This window comes from Lycorma delicatula, chromosome 5 (assembly GCF_047948215.1).
Source record: "Lycorma delicatula isolate Av1 chromosome 5, ASM4794821v1, whole genome shotgun sequence".
In the NCBI taxonomy this organism is placed as follows: domain Eukaryota; kingdom Metazoa; phylum Arthropoda; class Insecta; order Hemiptera; family Fulgoridae; genus Lycorma; species Lycorma delicatula.
Window position 1 is genome coordinate 157,264,656 of NC_134459.1, and position 18,324 is coordinate 157,282,979.

At 31.2% G+C, this 18,324-nt stretch overlaps 1 protein-coding gene across 1 annotated transcript in view; it reads right to left on the reverse strand.

Moving 5' to 3' along the window:
- Positions 1-6,056: 6,056 nt before the first annotated feature.
- Positions 6,057-18,324, reverse strand: part of LOC142325775 (follicle-stimulating hormone receptor-like) — a 62,367-nt gene continuing 50,099 nt past the window's right edge. The window contains exons 6-8 of the mRNA XM_075367806.1: positions 14,631-14,984; positions 10,724-10,952; positions 6,057-6,774 (exon numbers count right to left, since the gene is read on the reverse strand). Coding sequence (XP_075223921.1) covers positions 6,057-6,774; positions 10,724-10,952; positions 14,631-14,984 — 1,301 coding nt within the window. The remainder of the gene's footprint in view (positions 6,775-10,723; positions 10,953-14,630; positions 14,985-18,324) is intronic.

An 18,324-nucleotide genomic window follows, 5' to 3' on the forward strand; every position in this document is an offset into this window, starting at 1 on the left:
TGTAAGCAAATTCTATTTCTGACTGAAAGCTAGTTTCACCTGTGCTATTTGGCATTTTATATCGCTCCTGCTTCACCTTTGCGTCCGTCCACCTTTAGTAATTCTACTTCCCAAATAATAAAACTCTTCTACCTCCATAGTCTTTTCTTGTCCATTTTTTATATTCAGTGGTGCATCTATATTTCTGCTACATTTTATTGCTTTCGTTTTGTTCTTTTTATTTTCATGCGGTAGTTCTTGCGTAGGACTTCATCCGTGTCATTCATTGTTTCTTCTAATTCTTTTTTACTCTCAGCTAGAATTACTATATCATCATCAAATCGTAGTATCTTTATCTTTTCAGCTTACACAGTTACTCTGGATCTAAATTGTTCTTTAACCTCAGTAACTAATTAATTAATGTAAAGATTAAAAATAAATAGTGATAGGGAATATCCTTGCCTGACTCCTTTTTTTTATTACTATTTCTTTCTTATGCTCTTTGATTATTACTGTTGCAGTTTGGTCCTTGTAAATTTTAGCAGTTGATCTCTCTCTCTATACTTAAAACCTACATTTTTTAAAATGCTGAACATTTTATTCCAGCCTACGTTATCAAATGACTTTTCTAAATCTACAATTCTAAATCTACATGCCACGTATGTTGGCTTGTTTTTCTTTAATCTTCTTTCTACTATTAATCTGAGTGATAAAAGTGCTTCCTATACTTTTCCTGAAACCAAATTGGTCTTCTCCTAACACTTCTTCCACTCTCCTCTCAATTCTTCTGTACAGTGTTCTGGTTAAAATTTTTGATGTATGAGTTTAATTAAGTTAATTGGTCTGTATTCTTCACATTTATCTGCTCCTGCTTTCTTTGGTATCATGACAATAACGCTCTTTTTGAAGTGTGACGGAACTTCCCCTTTTACGTAAATATTACAGAACAGTTTGTATAATTTATCTATTGCTTCCTCACCTGCACTGCACAGTAATTCTGAGGCGCAGTAATTTCTGAGGCCAGAATTATTCGAATTCGTCATTGAGGTTTTTAGGAAGATGGAAAAAAAAGCAAGAAAGGATGGCCTAAGGGTAAACTTAGGCGATAGAATTTAATAAGTTAGTTTCATTTGTTTTTGCTATAATTATTGTTTTAATTTATTTTGATATTGTTTGACATCATTTCATTAGAAATGGTTTGTGTGTTTTGAAGTGTTTTAATGTGTTAATTTTAAGTGTATTTAAGTGGCAAGAGCTCTTTACACCCTTGTGATCTTGTGTTTATTTACGGTTTCAAAAACCTTTGACAAGTCTATTTATTTAGATAATCTATTTGTTCTGACAAGACTAGTCATCTGACTCCGTCGCTAAAGTTTTTATCAAGGGGTAAAGAAACATTTTCTTTTCTATTTTTTGACGTGGAAAGGTGCTGATGATCACAGCAGTGGTCAATTCTAAGAAAAAAAAAAATGCCCCGGATAAACTTCAAATCCACGTCCGTGCGATATCAGCTATGTACAACACACATCCGGGGCGGGCACGACATCGTACTTCGGTACCTTCGCTTATGTCATCCAACGAGGCCTCGTTGGATGACATAAGGTTATGTTGGATGAGGCAGTGATTTTGGTCAGGATCTCCCTGTGCGAGTATGTGATTGGCAGTCCCAAAGTGGTTTTGGTTGTGCTTATCGGTTTTGCTGTTTGCGGCGGGGACGGAAGGCACAACCGCGATCTGTTTTTGCCGATGCTGGACGCGTAGATGATATTGCATGGACGAGTGTTTGGAGTTTATCCGGGGCGTTATTATTATTTTTAATAGGGATCGACTACTTCTGTCGTTAGCCCCCCTTCCACATAAAAAAATTTCTTTCTTCCCTGATAAAAACTTTGGCCTTTGGCAGGGATTGTCCAGTGGTAAGGGTATTGGAACCCTTAAGGCTACGTGCGAGCCATGTGATGTCAGTATCGCGGGTCAGGCAGTATCTGACTCCCCGGATCGGGTTAATTCCACAGCTTAAAGAAGATTTCATAGCTTTATGGAATCTTCTTTTTCCAAAACTTCCGTGACAGAGGGTCCATGTAAGAACTCTCGTCTTGTACAGCCTTTGTCTTCGCAAGCAAACAGGAAGATGAGAATGGAAAAGAAGAAGGAAACTATTAAGTATTGATTGAAGAATATCGGATCAATACCAAAATATTTAGTAATCAAGAAAAAAGACGGCAATTTCTCAAATATTAGCCCTTTTGTGATAACTTATGGCAGCATGGAAGCTGCTGGACAGAAGACAAGAAAAACTGCTGAAGAACTGTTTGTAGAAACTGTCAAAAATGTGTCTTATTTACAAACAAGAAGTAACCGTTTAAGAGATTAAGAAAATATAGAAAGTCAGCTACTTTGATGAAAGGAATATTGCGCGTGGCAGAACACCAAAAATTGTGTCACATGCACAAGTTGTGACCGCTCCTGCCACTTCCTTGAAATCAGAGGATGTGCTCTCAGAATTGGTACCAGCATCGGTTAAGATGATCAAATGTATCAGACAAACTGAAGAGACCATCCAGGTAAGTAGTCCAAAACCAATGATGAAGAAAGGAAAAATATTTTATACAACTTAGCAATGAGTCTTCAACCAGTGGCAAAAAGAAAGAAAATGAAATTAAAACACAGAAGAAACCCGAATCAAAAGCAGTACATGCAAAAGTGCAAATCGACAAAATTAAGGCATCGTGAAGCTAGATATTAAGCTGTTAGAAAAAGAGGACTTTGAACGTCCAACAATAGAGCCTCTGAAGATCTAAATGAGAGGTAAGCACTTCAGTTGCTCCACATGCATTAGCAGGGAGTGAATAAAGTCTTGACTAAGATGTACTACTGGTTGCACCATCGAAGCTGGTATCAAATACCGGCAGCAAAATATCCTCTGTAACTTACTGTGGAGGATCGGAAGATTCCATCTCTGAGGCCTCACATATTTTAGAATTCAACATTGAGGCCTTCAGAAAGATGGAAAAAAAAGAAAGAACGGATGACTTAACAGAAAACTAAGGCGATGAGAAATAAGAATGTGAAGAGTTTTACAAGATTATGATGAATTTAATGAAAGGATGAGTTTTTTATTAACTATATGGCTTTGAAGTTGTTTTATTAGAATTGACAATGTTTCAATATAAATTTCTCTTTTTAAGTAGAAAGGAGTTTTTACACCCATATCTGTTTTTGTTTCCTTTGGGGTTTTAATAACTTTTTGATAAGTCTATTTTTAGATGATCTGTTTTGACAAAACTAGTCTGCTGACTACGTTGCAAGTGATTTATCGAGGATGGGAAGGAAATACTTTATTTTTTCTCTTTTTTATGTGGAAGGGGGAATAACAATCAGTTTTTTGTATAATAAAAATTATTGCAAAAAAACTATTACTGCCCATAAAGTTGAAATATATTTAGCATACAGTTTTATCATCATATTAATACTTGTTAATTTGATAATACATTCTTCTGAGGCCAAAAATTATTGGTCATTACTACACAATTTTTTGCATGGTGTAAAGTATGATGAGAACAAACAAAATCATAAATAATACACATTATATATTTTATTACAAAAACACACACACACACACACACACACACACACATGTATATATATATATATATATACATACAAATATCTATATACAATTTTTAAGACTTGCATATGGTTTGTTTATATATACATCAAGTATTTACAACATTATTTGTAGTTTTGTTATATAAACATGTTGCCCAGTGATAGATTTATGTACAAAATAAACAAAACCAAACAAAATACTACAACACACCAGAAACATATATACAACAAGAAGAAATATCTTGATTAACAAAGTAACAGTCTTTAATACTCTTATTCACTTTTAAAATATTACTATTTAAAACTTTGCTCACTTCTTATTTTTTTTTGCGTTTTTCAGGTAACATTGATTGAATCATTAGCCACAAAATTCTGCATACAATGACACTGTGAAACTACACCCATTGTTGGTTGTTTAAGTTTTGTTGTCTACAGGAAACTGGTTTATTCATTGTTGCTTCAACTATTAGCATTTTATTTTTACTCTTCTTTAACTTCACTTTCTAAGATGCATGATTGTCATGATTAATGTTTACTGCTCTGATAACCGTTACTCATTATAAATTACATCCACTTGTCAGATTAAATAAGATTATTTAGTTGGGAATTAATTTTTTTTATTAATAAAAATTGTTTTTTTATATGTTATATAAACAGTCACAAAAAATCCACTTACAAAAAGAATAAACAAGCCAAAGTTTTTGTAATAAACAAATAAAGATCATTCAATTTAACTGCAATAAATAATTTTTGCTCTTGAAGTAGGTAAGGTAAAATAACAATACTGTTATCATAATAGGTTGGCACGAATATCACCGCTTCAGTAATATTGTAAATAATTACAATGAAATGTGTTCACTCTAAATCATTTTGTAATTTAATCACATACATGTGTTAAGCAAACAAGAACAAATATTTATTTAAAAATTTTATTTGTTAAATTTTATTAACACTATTTTTAATAATAACAGGGATTTGGTATTTTAATTTATCATTGATAATAATAACTATTAATTACTGAAAGGATATGAGCTACACAAATCTGAAAAACATGTTTGTATAATTGATGCCCAATAAAGTTTTGAAACAAAAAAAAAAAAAATAAATCCCTATTTGTTTAGCGATAACAGCCATTAAAGTCAAATAAAGAAATTACTTTGTGAGCTATGAGATATTTCAGGATCGCAGAAAGTTTTGTATGAACAAAAATTTATAGTTAAAATTCTTAATTTACATGATACTCCTTAAAAACAATGAATATCCAGACTTCAATCTTATGAAATTATGCTTGAATATTAGTTTAATCCATATACTTGTAATTTGAAGCAACAACCAAATCAACTTGGTTTGGCTGTTTGAATATATTCTTATATAAGAATATATTATTTTGGAATACTAGAACTGTAGTTTTATGGTGAGTAGTGTGTGAAATAATAGTCTGAATGTGCTTCAGAATTATATCTCTCTAGGAATCATGATACATATGGGAACTTAATAAAATTTATTTTCAATGCAATTATTACTCATCATATTACATCACTGAAGTTATGTTTATGCAAATGAGGATTTTAGAAGGAAAGTAACTGATTGACCTACAACTAATGAACATACAGCCTCTATGCTTGATATATATTACTGTTATAGATTTCTTTCTTTGGGTTGTGATCAAGATTTTATGTACTCCAAGAAACCACAAATAATTGAGGCCCTCAGAGCTTACATTGGGAAATACAGTACAGGATTTGGACAGTGATAAGAACCAAGTCTCAGAATATGTAAAAGTATTCAAACAGGTGTAAATGATCTGTTTGAATGTAAAATGCTGTTCATAATTGTACATAAGAATAAACAAAATCAATAATTTTTTTAAATTTAAATGTCAATTGATTTTTGTACCTTCTATATTTTTCTTTTATATATATATATATATATATTTTTTTTAACAACTTTCAGATTTACTAATTTTTTAGTGTAATTTTGTAATTGATGTGTTGATCATTCAAAATTTACCTTTACTAAGGTGATAAGTACTTTTAGGCATGCTATGCCCTAAAAATTTTATTACTAAAGGGATTGGCTATATGCCATTGTTACTTTCAGAGAAAGCCATCATGATGGTACTTTAACAAAAATAAAAGTGGCCTGTTAGTTAAATAATTATTATAAATTAATATAATTCAGAAATTGGTAAGATAAAATGATGTTTATATTTATATTCAACAATAAATCTTACTACTCACCCTCTGAATAATTTGGAATGTGCTTCTGTAAGATATTTTCATGATTATAGATCATGGATTTAAAAATTAGAACTCATTAGATTTCAGGTATTTATTTTAAAAGATTTGAGTGTTGTCAGAAAAAACTAACGTGAGTTTGAAGTTACATTCAAATAACAAAAATGTATCTGTCGTTTTGTTTTGTATATTTCAGAGCTTGTGGAGTCTGTAATAGAGGAGTCCTGTATTTTAAAGTAATGAACTACTCTTAAAATTTTCATCTCTGTCTTTTGATGAATGAGTAACAGAATCTTTTAGTCCTTGTATCGAAACTACTGAAATTATTTCCAGTTGTTTATTTGCAGACACTTCTGGAACTACTGAAAGGGAACCAGGTCTTGTATAACAGTCAAAAGATGTTTGCGATGTTAATACAGATCCTCTGTGATTTGGAGCTGGTGCATTGTTGTTACCTACTGTTGCACAGCCACCTATTGGACCCATTCCTGTTCTAGGTCCACCCGGACCGTTCATTCCTTTGTATTGCGCTGCTTTTTTTGAACATATTCCGTATCGACTGAGCAGAATAAACATATCACGTCTGTATTGTTGAGTTAATAAAGCATATAAATATGGATTTGCACACGAATTAAGAGGATAAAAGAAAACTAACAGTATTTTTGTTTTCGGGACATCGATCAAAGGATACCCTGCAAGAGCTGTTAGTCCAAAGAATGCAATTGGAGCCCAACACGCAAAATCTGTGAACACTAGTAATGCCATTCTTTTAGCTACTCTCATATCTGATCTTGCGACTGGAGCCACTGACACTTGTCCACCTTTTATTGAACAGTACATTCGTCCATAGCACGTGCAGATTATACAGAATGCAAGACCATTAAATACTAATAATGTAACCAAGTAAGCTAAATCACTATTTTTTGAGTTCTCCATCGGAAGACAGATACTGAAAATAAAAAATTAACAATAACAATAATTACTTTATTATCATTCTTGCTAAATTAATCTATTAAAAGTATTATTATTTTAAGTATTGATCATGTAAAATCTTATTCACTAATTTATTTAAAATAAATTTTCCCATGCAGGATATAGAATAGAAAGCCCACAGTATTTTTCACTCAGACTTTTGATTAATAGTTTGTATAGGAACTGTTAAGATTCTCAGATTATTAACACAGTCGGATAGCATATGGCATTATATATGATTGAATTTATCTAAGATCATGTACCTTCTTTCTAGCTACTTGTAGTTCTATCACAGATTAAAAAAATCTGATGTGATCACCACGTATGTCTTCCTTGTACACCTATTAAATTAAATATTAACATTTTTATAAATGAAAATTACATAAAATTTTATTTCATTAATAACTTCTGATATCTTTTCATATTTTTTTTTTAATGTTATTATGAATTATTATTTATTGTAAAACTTTTTTTACAATTGGAGGTTAATAATTATTAATAAATCAATATATTTAAATTTAAAAAAAAAATTTAAAAAAGAAGGATATGAATTCGGGTTCAAACTGATGTGCCTTCTCCTTGTAAGATCCAAATATTTCATTATTAAAATTATATTTGGCTATATAATTACCACTTATGATATATAGTTGAAAAGCTCTATATGAGGGCTTATTACCGCAGTTAAGAAGAAGTAAAAAATCCAAACTTTTTTGAATTTTTGGTGTTTTTGGATGCTTTTGTCCAGTCGATTGCAATCAAAAGGGGAGGTACACAACTAGATGTTACAACAGTCCTAAATCCAAAATTTTAACATCCTACGGCTAATCGTTTATAAACATTAAACTTCAACAGCTTGTATTATCCAGATTTAGTAAGCAAACTAAACATTTCTTTCCCATAAGTTATGTGTATTATGCTAGTATTATTTTATTTCTTTTAGTGAAGTATTCAGAAGAATAAAATCTATAGTTTTAATAAAACATATCATTGGACTACTAAACTTTGTTTTAAAGATAAATAGAAATGTTTCAAGGTGTTTTAAAAGAAGCTAAAAACTGTTCAAATAGGTATACAGTAACACTCTGTTGTCTATGTGGTTGTTTATAAATAATTATGCAATAATAAATAAGTGTAAAAGGAATTAATGTAGATTATAAAATTTGTTCATTGTCTTTATTGTTTATCTTTTTCAGTATCAGAATTATCTATCTGCTTTGATGACATCAACACCATAATTCTACTGTTGATTTCATCTAAAAGAATCAAGAAAATCATTAAGCAGAACCACTTGTCCTAAACCTTGTCTTCTGTTTTTTCCGTAATTTTCAGTAGGAACATATTTACTCGTATTTTCCATGTGTCTGGTCTCATGCAAGAAAGTTTCTTATTCCATATTTTAATCATGCCCAAATCTCAAAAGTTTAAGATAATACTTAATGTTTAGATAACTTTATAGGTAATGAGAGTGGTATGTTTAATGCTGCAGGAACATGATCATGTGATTTAGAGAAATAACATATGTTTTATTTTATGTTTATGTTCATAAGTTTATAAATGTTACAAACTGAATCAGGAATTTGTTTATTTAAATTTCTTTCTATTTTAACCTATTCTTGATAATGTTTTGAATAATCTTGCCCAAAAAATATACTAGAGAAAAATTAAATGTATTGACTAAAAAAAAAAATAAATATAATAAATTAGTACTAAACTGATAAATAATAAAACAAAATAAATTGAATTCAGTGACTTATTGTACTAATAAGTAAATGGGAAAAGTAATTTAAAACTGTCAGTTGGATAATAAATCTAAGTATTAGTTGTAAATATTAATAAAAGAAACTTTTGAATTATGGTAAATATTCCCTTTGATAATGAATTTGTCCTACAGGATTTGTTGGTCTGAAGGGACTGACTGCTATTTCAGTTACTGAACATTTTAAAATTTATTTTTGGTGTAGAATTTTATGATTTATTAATTTATATTAATTCTTGTTAATATATTATTATATTAATATAATATTTTATGTTTATATTATTTCCTGTAGGAAATTGGTCAAAACCCTACAAACTATTTTAACGAATTTATTGAAAGAATAAGTAACTTATCTTTATTATGGAAGACGAAGAAGATATGATTTCGAATTGATGTTTTCTGTTCTGAAGTTTCTCTAAAAAGGCTTACCTCATTGAATTATACAATTTTTTACTTTTATTGCGATATATATTTTTTATTTGAATGCCTCTTGTAAGTCTCTGAATAGAATTAAATAACTAATTAAAGAAAATTCAACATTTTTTTTTTGTTAAAAAAGAAAAAAAAATCAATACTTAAATTAATTTTATTAATTTGATTTATAACAATTATGTGGGCTATTTTCCTTTGATTTTCTTTCAGTATCAATTGAAAACTATTTTTCAAAAACGTTTTCAGTGATTTAATTAAAAATATTTATTCAGTATTATTTTCAAAATGCATTACTTATTAAATAAAGTTCTAATTTAGTTTAATTATTATTGTAATTGCTTCTGAAAAAATGAAGTACTTTACTTTTAAAATTACTTTTTAAGAAGAAATAATTTTATTTTAATTATTTTGGAGTTGTAATATATACAAGTTTTGGAGTTGTAACAAGAGTTGAATTACATGAACATGTAATTCAAAAATTTACTTTTCAAGAAGTTCTTTGATACCTAATTTGTATAAGTTCAAACAGTTTTGATTTCTGGTTTGTAGAAAACATTGTTAATTTTTTTTTTCAAATAATTATCATCATATACCCAGTGTCAATTGTATAAAAAAAATCATATGATTTCTATTTCATGAATGCAGGAAAAGTTGTTATGAAGTTGCAGGGTTACAAAAAACACATGAATGCATACAAACATGAATCTTCCTGATATTTTATAGTAAAATATTCATAAATTTATTTAAAGTTAGGATAAACGTGGAAACTACAAAAAAAATTTTTTATTTAAATTTGGTACACATTTATTTTCCTATAATTTTAACTACATTTTCCTTTAGAGAAAGAACATTTTTTTTTCATACTTCATACAAAATCTTTTGAAGTATGAAAAAAAATTTTCTTTCTCTAAAGGAAAATGCAGGAAAAATTATAGGAAAATATATGTGTACCAAATTTAAATAAAAAAACCAAAAATCTGCAAAAACTCCTTTTAACTGAAACGTCTATTTTTTAATCTGGTAGTCATTCTGAGAGAAAATCTGTACTTTCTCTCCTAAAGGAGCTCAATAATCATATGAGTAAAATTTTTATTAAGTTTGGCCCCTGCTGAAATATGACTGCTAACAGGAAATTAGAGGTCATATTTCAGCATGATTTGATTTCTCTCATACCTTTGAGATGCTGACTACAAACTTTATTAGCATCAATAGATTCCCACACATAGAAATTATCATGCCAAATTTGAGAAGTTTCTGTCAGTCAGGGTTTGGGTATTAACCCAAAAACACACACACACACACACCACACATATACATATACAAAATAAACAAAACACTTTTTTAATTTTGTAATGTTTCATAAACCCCCTTAGTCCAAAATAAAAAGGTAGAAAGGTACAATTACCTTATCTCTTTGTATATACTGTGAGGAAAGTAAATAATACACAATAATTTATATGATTGATTTTGATTGTAGTTGTTAATTTTATTATTAATTTTAAAATTTAATTTTTATCATAAACTACAGGAAATTTTATGAATTATCATTGCAGATGCTATATAGATTAGAATCTATCATCTTTGAGATATATTTATTTACTATTTCAGTGAAATTGGGTTGAAAGTCATTATCTCAGCAGCTATGTTGAAGTCAGAATTGGACTTCAACGTTGAACTGATTTTTATTTTTTACTGGCACTTTTCACACATAAATTACATAATCTGAATAAATCTTTACCTTGTCTTTGAATAACTGCTTACTCCAAAAAATGGAAACACTGCCATTGTTATTGAGTAAATCCAGCCTAGTATCATGATTTTAGCAGCAGTTGAAAGTTTCAATCTTCTATTTAGATGAATCGCATATGTTATTGTATACCATCTTTCACTTGTTATAACAGTTAAAGTAAATATTGATAATTCACTAGAAAATACAGTCAGAAATCCAGCAAGTTGACATCCAGGACCTAATAAAATAAGTATTTTCTTGCAATATTATTTTTAAAAATAATAAAAAAAATATTATAAATGAAAATTTTCAGTAAAGACAATTTATTTAATGTTTTATTTAGATAATTTAAACCTTCACTTATCTTTTATAGTTTGTTCTCTATATTGTGGCACTCTATACTGTGAGGGACAGTATAACTATATTTTGCCTCACAGTAATGCGGAGCACGTCGTTAAGATGTTGTTCCTGGCCCACTCGGTCCGTATCGAGCGGGACTTCGGTGACGTGGGCGACTTCCCGCTCTTCTCGATGGAGGAGGTGGAGGGAGCCCTACGGTCGCTGAAAGGCAAAAAGTTCCTGGTCCCGGCGGTATACCGGCCGAGGTGCTCAAACTTGGGGGGCGCTGCAGGCCCTGTCGTCTTCTAGACATGTATAATGCATGTCTAAAAGCTGGGTCATTTAGCGCCAGGTGGAAGACCGCGCGTCTTGCGCTAATTTCCAAGGGCAAAGAAAACCCAGAGTCGCCGTCCTCCTACCGCTCATTCTGCATACTTGACACAACTGGGAAGGTATTGGAGAAGTTGTTAAAGAAAAGACTGGTTGCGGCGATCAATCAGGCAGGTCGCCTGTCACCCAACCAATACGGTTTCCGGCAGGGTCGGTTGACCCTAGACGCAATTCAAGAGGTTGTTGAGGGAGTGTGGCGGGCAGAGGACCACTATCATTTTTCGTGACGTGTGGTCCTTCTCGTTACATTGGACGTTAAAAACGCTTTCAACTCCGCACGGTGGAGCGATATAATTGGGGCTCTGGAGCATTCGTTTCATATGCCTCAATACCTCCTGAAAGTGGCGGACGCATACCTGCGGAACCGGGGTCACATTTACGAGACCGCGGCAGGCTGGTGTAGGACTGCGATCACGTCAGGGGCAGCGCAGGGGTCGATTCTCGCCCCCGACCTATGGAACACCGTCTACGATGGCTTGCTGAGGCTGGAGATGCCTGAAGAGGTTGGGTACGCTGACGACGTTGCACTACCTGTCGCAGACCGCGACGTGTAGCGCGTCCAACTGAGGCTCAGCCGAGCCATGCACGGAATCGGTGCCTGGCTGGACGACCATGGATTGTCTAGCCCTCAGCAAAACGGAGATCGTGGTTCTAACGAAGAGGCGTATCGACACCCTTCTCTCCCTTCGGGTCGGGGTAAAGGTTGTCGAGATCAATCCGGCCGCAAAGTACCTCGGTATGATGGTTGACCGGAAATTCAGCTTTGCTGAGCAGCTTCGGAGAGCCGCCGAAAATTAAAGCAGATAATTGTTGAAGCTGTTTGTATAATAACACCGCAAATGCTGCTAAACACCAGGCAAAATTTAGCTTATCATCTAGACATGTGCTGACTTACAAAAGGTGCACACATTGAACTTGACATTAAAACATGATGAGTTGCTGTGTTTATTAAAAAAAAAATATTAAATTATATTATCTGGTTCTCTTAATATAAGCTGTTACTTTTTGATTCCTTTATCTTGGACAATCTGTGTATGTATAAATATTATATTATCTGTAGTGTAATTCTAATTAAAATTTATTCTAATGATAATTTTACAAATAGATTTACAAAGTTCCATTCTCTGGAATACCTAGAGCAACATAAAAACTTTAGTGCTAAAAGTATTAATACATAAATGACTCTTAATGTAGCCTAATGTAAAGTTTGTCTGTTGAGTGTAGTTCATATTACTAATCATTACATATAAAACATTTGCATGGTACATTAATGATTCAATTCACAACAGTAATACAAAACCTTTGATCACATTGTAAATTTTGAACACTATATTTTAATTTTCCTCATTTTATGTTAATTTTATTCACTCTAGTTTAGAAAACAAAACACTAGTGTCCTGAGTACTTTTTTTTCCTGTTTAGCCTCTGGTAATTACCTTTCAGATAATACTTCAGAGGATGAATGAGGATGACATGTATGAGTATAAATGAAGTGTAGTTGTGTAGTCTCAGTTTGACCATTCCTGAAATGTGTGAGACCCAACCACCAAAGGACACCGGTATTCACAATCTAGTATTCAAACCCATATAAAAATAACTGACTTTACTAGGACGAATGCTGGAACTCTCAACTTCCAAATCAGTTGATTTGGGAAGACACATTAAGCCCTAGACCAACCCGGTGTGTTAGTGTTCTGAGTACTGGCAACCCATTTCTTCACCTCTTTAATGAAGATATTTTCAACCATTATATGCTTTATACTATAGTCTAACATGTTATTTATTTTAGGTCCTAAACAGAAAAATTATTTTTTAAACCATTCTTTAAATACAGCTGGAATTTATGTATTTTCTGTCTCCATACTTCTTTTATTGTATACATTATTTATTTTATGATCTATACAACTACTGAAAAATATTCTTAATACATTTTATATATATAGATTCTTTATGGGTAAAATATTCAGTTTTTTAAAACCTCAAGAGATGGGTTGAAACTGCTTTTGAAATACACAATTCTATTTTGTGCTACTTTCACACACTTAATAAGTGAGATTTATAAGTGCTTGCCCAACATTCGATTCCAAATTCAATCTAGATTTAATAAGTGCATTATATATAAAAACCAACCATCTTTGATTGCAATAATGTGATTTGTAAAATTTTTATGAGTATAATAAAAATTCTTTACTTAATTTCAATATATGAGCCTTCCAGCTTATTTCAGAATCTATAATTAGGCCTAAATATTTAGTGGAATTAGTTTTCCTTATACACTCACATACACAAAATAGTGTTACATGAGCAAGAGTGTTTATGATATTTTACAGAGAAGGTCACTTCTTTCCCATCCAGGAAATTAACAAAATTAGATTTACTTGTACTAAGAACTAATTTATTATTGTAGAACCAATCTCTATACATTTCTCTCTGAAATTTACATTACGCAAGTCGTTAATGAATAGTAATGCTAGGATAAAGTCTGTTCTCTTTATGGATCAGTTTTTTCCTCCATATTTTGTTCATTAGATATTAGACGTTTATAACTGGACATTAAATTTTTTTATGTTCTTTGATTTATTTTTGAATACTGACATTTTCTATATTCCTCAAGTGTGTGTGAAAACATATAAAATATTAAAATAAAATAATTTAATTAGTGTACGAGTGACAATTGGCAGTGAAAATTGAAAATTTAGAAATGATTGCTTATATTACAAATCAAACTAAATTAAAAAAATGAAACTTTATGCTTGAACTAAGAATGATAGCTAATCAAATAAAAAGTACATTTTAAATTTGACTTAGTTATTCTTAAAAACAATTTTGTGTTATTAATTGCATGTGTTCTATACATCTTTAATTTAAAATAATTTTTTGAAAATATTTTTAGAGACTTTGATGTTAATATATTATCTCTTTGGTTTTCCTTTTACACTGTTGCTCATTGTTTTTCACAAGCTACCTATCTTTGCAGCATGAAAGTTAAAACAATTGACATAAAATTAAAAATTGCGACATAAATATTTTGCTTTTACTCAAATAAAAAATTGTATTCTATTCTGAAAACATTCAGCTACTTGGATTTATCTTCAACAGATATTTGGATTCATCCAATCAGATTTATCTTCAAACTACAGTAATTGGTATTAATTATTTCAGTGTGTTATATAAAAAAATCTCTTACCACTCTGCCAGTCGATTGCATGATTGAAGTAATAACCGATTGAACGAGCATCCATTATTGCAATTAGAAGTAAATATACACCCATACATAGATCTGCTAGAGCTAAATTACACATCAGAAATTTCGGTACGGTCATACGAAATCTAGAACTTATTAAAACTAATAATACAGCAAAATTTCCTAGTAATGCTGAAACTGCAACTATCCACACTGCAATTCTTAATGTCCAGTTTCCCATTAAATCTTCACATGGATTAAATGCATCTGGTTTTGGACTGCATTTTACCTCATTATAATTTTTTGACATATTTCCACATAATGAGTGGATCTTCTTTCCTTGTTTTACATTTAAATCTGAAAAAGAAGTTTAATTGTTTTTTTAGAAATAATAGATATTTCAAACAAATATAGTTTTAGATAAAAATATATTTTTAAATTAATGGGAAGAAATGGGTATTAAAATAAATTCGAGACTTTTTTCAGTTAATGTGAATTCTGGAGATTGAGATTAATTCTATTTATACTGGATGCAGCTCAAGGAAAGAGGGTTTTGGAGTGTGCCTTTGGCTAAAAAAATTCATTTAACAGAGATCATGTATAGTTAATCATTTTGGACTTGTTATGGAGTGTAAGTATTTATTGAACATAATTGTATACTTATTATGTAATGATCGAAGTTTATCATTTCAGGTGTATAAGAGCATTTTTAAAAATACAAATCCTGTATTTTCAAACTTGAATTAAACATCTTTAATTCTGAGTATTTGAGTTCTTTGAAAAATAAATCATCTTTATTTACAAAAAGAAATGATCTCATATTTTGAGATTTACTGAAAACTCTAGTTTATTTCTTGTTCTGCTTGGGTTGTTTACTTAGCCCAAGGGTTGTTTGTCTTCAGCAGGACTGATAGTAGCGATGTTAGTTTCCTGAAAATCCAGGAACTAGATAAATAGAAACAAAAAAGGAAGTGGGTTAGCAAGAAATAGAAAATCTCAGTTTTACAGTAGTATATGCAGTTGATTGTTTCTGTTCTAATTCAGTAATATAGCTTTTTGAACAGTATCAACTTTACCCATTTATATCAACACTAGAGCAGCATATTAAAGTTAGAAGCTTATGAAAAAACTGGAAGGGTTTTAGAAAATGTTTTACTTAGCTAGCAACCTGCACACATAAATCTTTATGTAATTCTTTATTGTAGAAAACATTTTTTATTGTAGTGCTGTGTAAGATTTTCTGTAGTAGTAGAAGGATATGTCTATCAAATTAATGCTTTAACCTTCACATCTCTAAGTAAGTAAATCAGGAATGCTACAATTAGTAACATCAAAAGTTATTTAGGAAGTGGCTACAGTCATTATCCAGAGGTTTCTTTGGAGAGAACAGACCAAGTGTAATAGTAAATAATAAGTTTTCTGATAACACCAATTGTTAATATAGTGTTATAAAACTTTAGAAAGGAGTAGAATACTAAAAAAAGTCATTTATTTTATTTCTGAAATCTTTAACTATCAAAAAATTGGGCAGGTATTGGGCACTTGGCCTCAACTACTAAAAGTTTAATGATTTAATTTGTGATAAGACCACTGAAATATTAATTTTGTGGTTTTTGCATACATTTATCATGCTGTATTTTAAAACATTAAAAAATGTTACTGCTTAATCAGTTTGAAGTTCAAGTTCTGATGAATGTAATTAAAAAAATTGATGTGTTTAAAAATGTTTAAACAGATGAATTAATTCTGTTCTTATGTATTATAATTTTAGAAAGGAAACTTGATTAGTTACAGAAATAAAATTAGTACAAAAAACAGAAACCACTATTTTGGAGGATGTCAAAAGATTATTTTTTGTGTTCTATTTACATTTAGTCAGCCAGTTTTTTTTTGCTTCATCATACAGAAATTTACTTTCTCCGTATAAATAATAGTCCACAGCAACTTAATGACTGGGTGTTTATAATAATGTAAACAAAATAAAAAATCAAATTCTTTCTTTTTTTTTCATTCCCACACTACACTAATATAATGCAAAATTATATAACCGTATTGCATACGACACTTTAAAAATGTCATTTAGATGGGTAGTGTTAAGATTCAGATATATGAAGATTCTTCCAAAAATGACTTTTGATTAGCTATTAAAAATAATCCTATAAATAATATGTGCAGTAGTAACCAGCAATCTACAATCTCTTTTTATGCATATATGCTTGTCCATTCTGATGCTTGTAATGCAGTGGTTAATAAAACATATTTAATCTAATGTAATCTATTATTTTGCTCCTGCCAACTGTGAAGTGCAAGGTGTGGAAGGACACAATATTATCAACATTCTCTGATGATTGTGTGTTGTGTTTGTAGTAATAATGCTCTGATTAACAGAGGTCCAAAAAGACTGGTTCTCTTTAATCTAACAATTTTTAATATTTCAACCAGGCATCTATGAACTTAGAAGTTGTAGCCATAACGGGTTTAGAAGCATAACATAATTGTGCCATCAGAATTCATTGAAAAAGGACCATATTAATCAGAAGTAATTGTACTAGAGGTTATGTCTAAAGTAAAGACACTTTCGTTGTAAAAAGATTTATTCTGAAAACAGCATAAATATTTTTTATTTCTCTTAAACTAGGGCTATTCAGAAAGTAAGGAACGTTTTGGAATTTAAAAAAACCAAGTACAAGAAAAACGTTTTATTATATACATGTGAAAGAGGGACTAAAATACTACTTTTCAACATAATCACATACAAATTCAGGCACTTACCATAGCGGTGGACAAGCTTTGAAATTCCTGTGTCATAGAATTCTGCCGCCTGTGATCTCAACCACTCAGTGACGCACCCATCTTGCACAAAGTCCGTGAAACATAGAGAAAGCTCAGTTATTGTGAAATGGCGGTTTTCACGAATCTTTTCGTCAACTTTGGAGACCAGATCGTCAGTCACAATGCTCGGACGTCCACTCTTCTCTTTATCGTGAACGTTTGTTCGGCCATTTTTAAACTGAATGCACCACTTCCTGACAACACTTTCACTCATTACGTTGTTCCCGTACACTTCACACAGTTCCCGATGAATTTCTATTGGTTTTAAGTTTTTTGCCAACAAAAAAGGAATCCCAGACCGCACCTCACAACTGGCGGGATTTTCTATTGCAGCACACATTTCAAATTTGTATATAAAAAAAACGGGCAGTGCGGAGATGTTCCCGTTGTCACGGCTGGACGCTGACTGAGGTGCCGAACACGAGCACACCAATATATACGCGATTGGCGTGCGCCTGGTGGCGTTAGGTGGAAAGGTTCCTTATTTTCTTAATAGCCCTCTTACATATTTTATACTACTTCTCTATATAATCGCCACATGAATTAAGACATCTATCGTAGCGATTCACCAGCTTGAATATAATCTCGTCGTATTATTCTGCCGCTAGTCCATTTAGCCATTGATTAACAGTATTTTTAAGTTCATCGTCACCTGTGAATTGCTTACCTAATTTTTCAATTTCCCAAACAAATGGTAAGCAGAAAGAGCTAAGTCCGTACTATATGGTGGGTGATCGTAAATTTCCCATCCAAATGTTCTCAGTAAATCATGTGCTGGACCCGCAACATGTCGACGTGCATTGTCGTACAGCAGTAAGACGCCGTCGGTCAGTCTCCCACGTCGCCGATTTTGAATGGTGCGCCG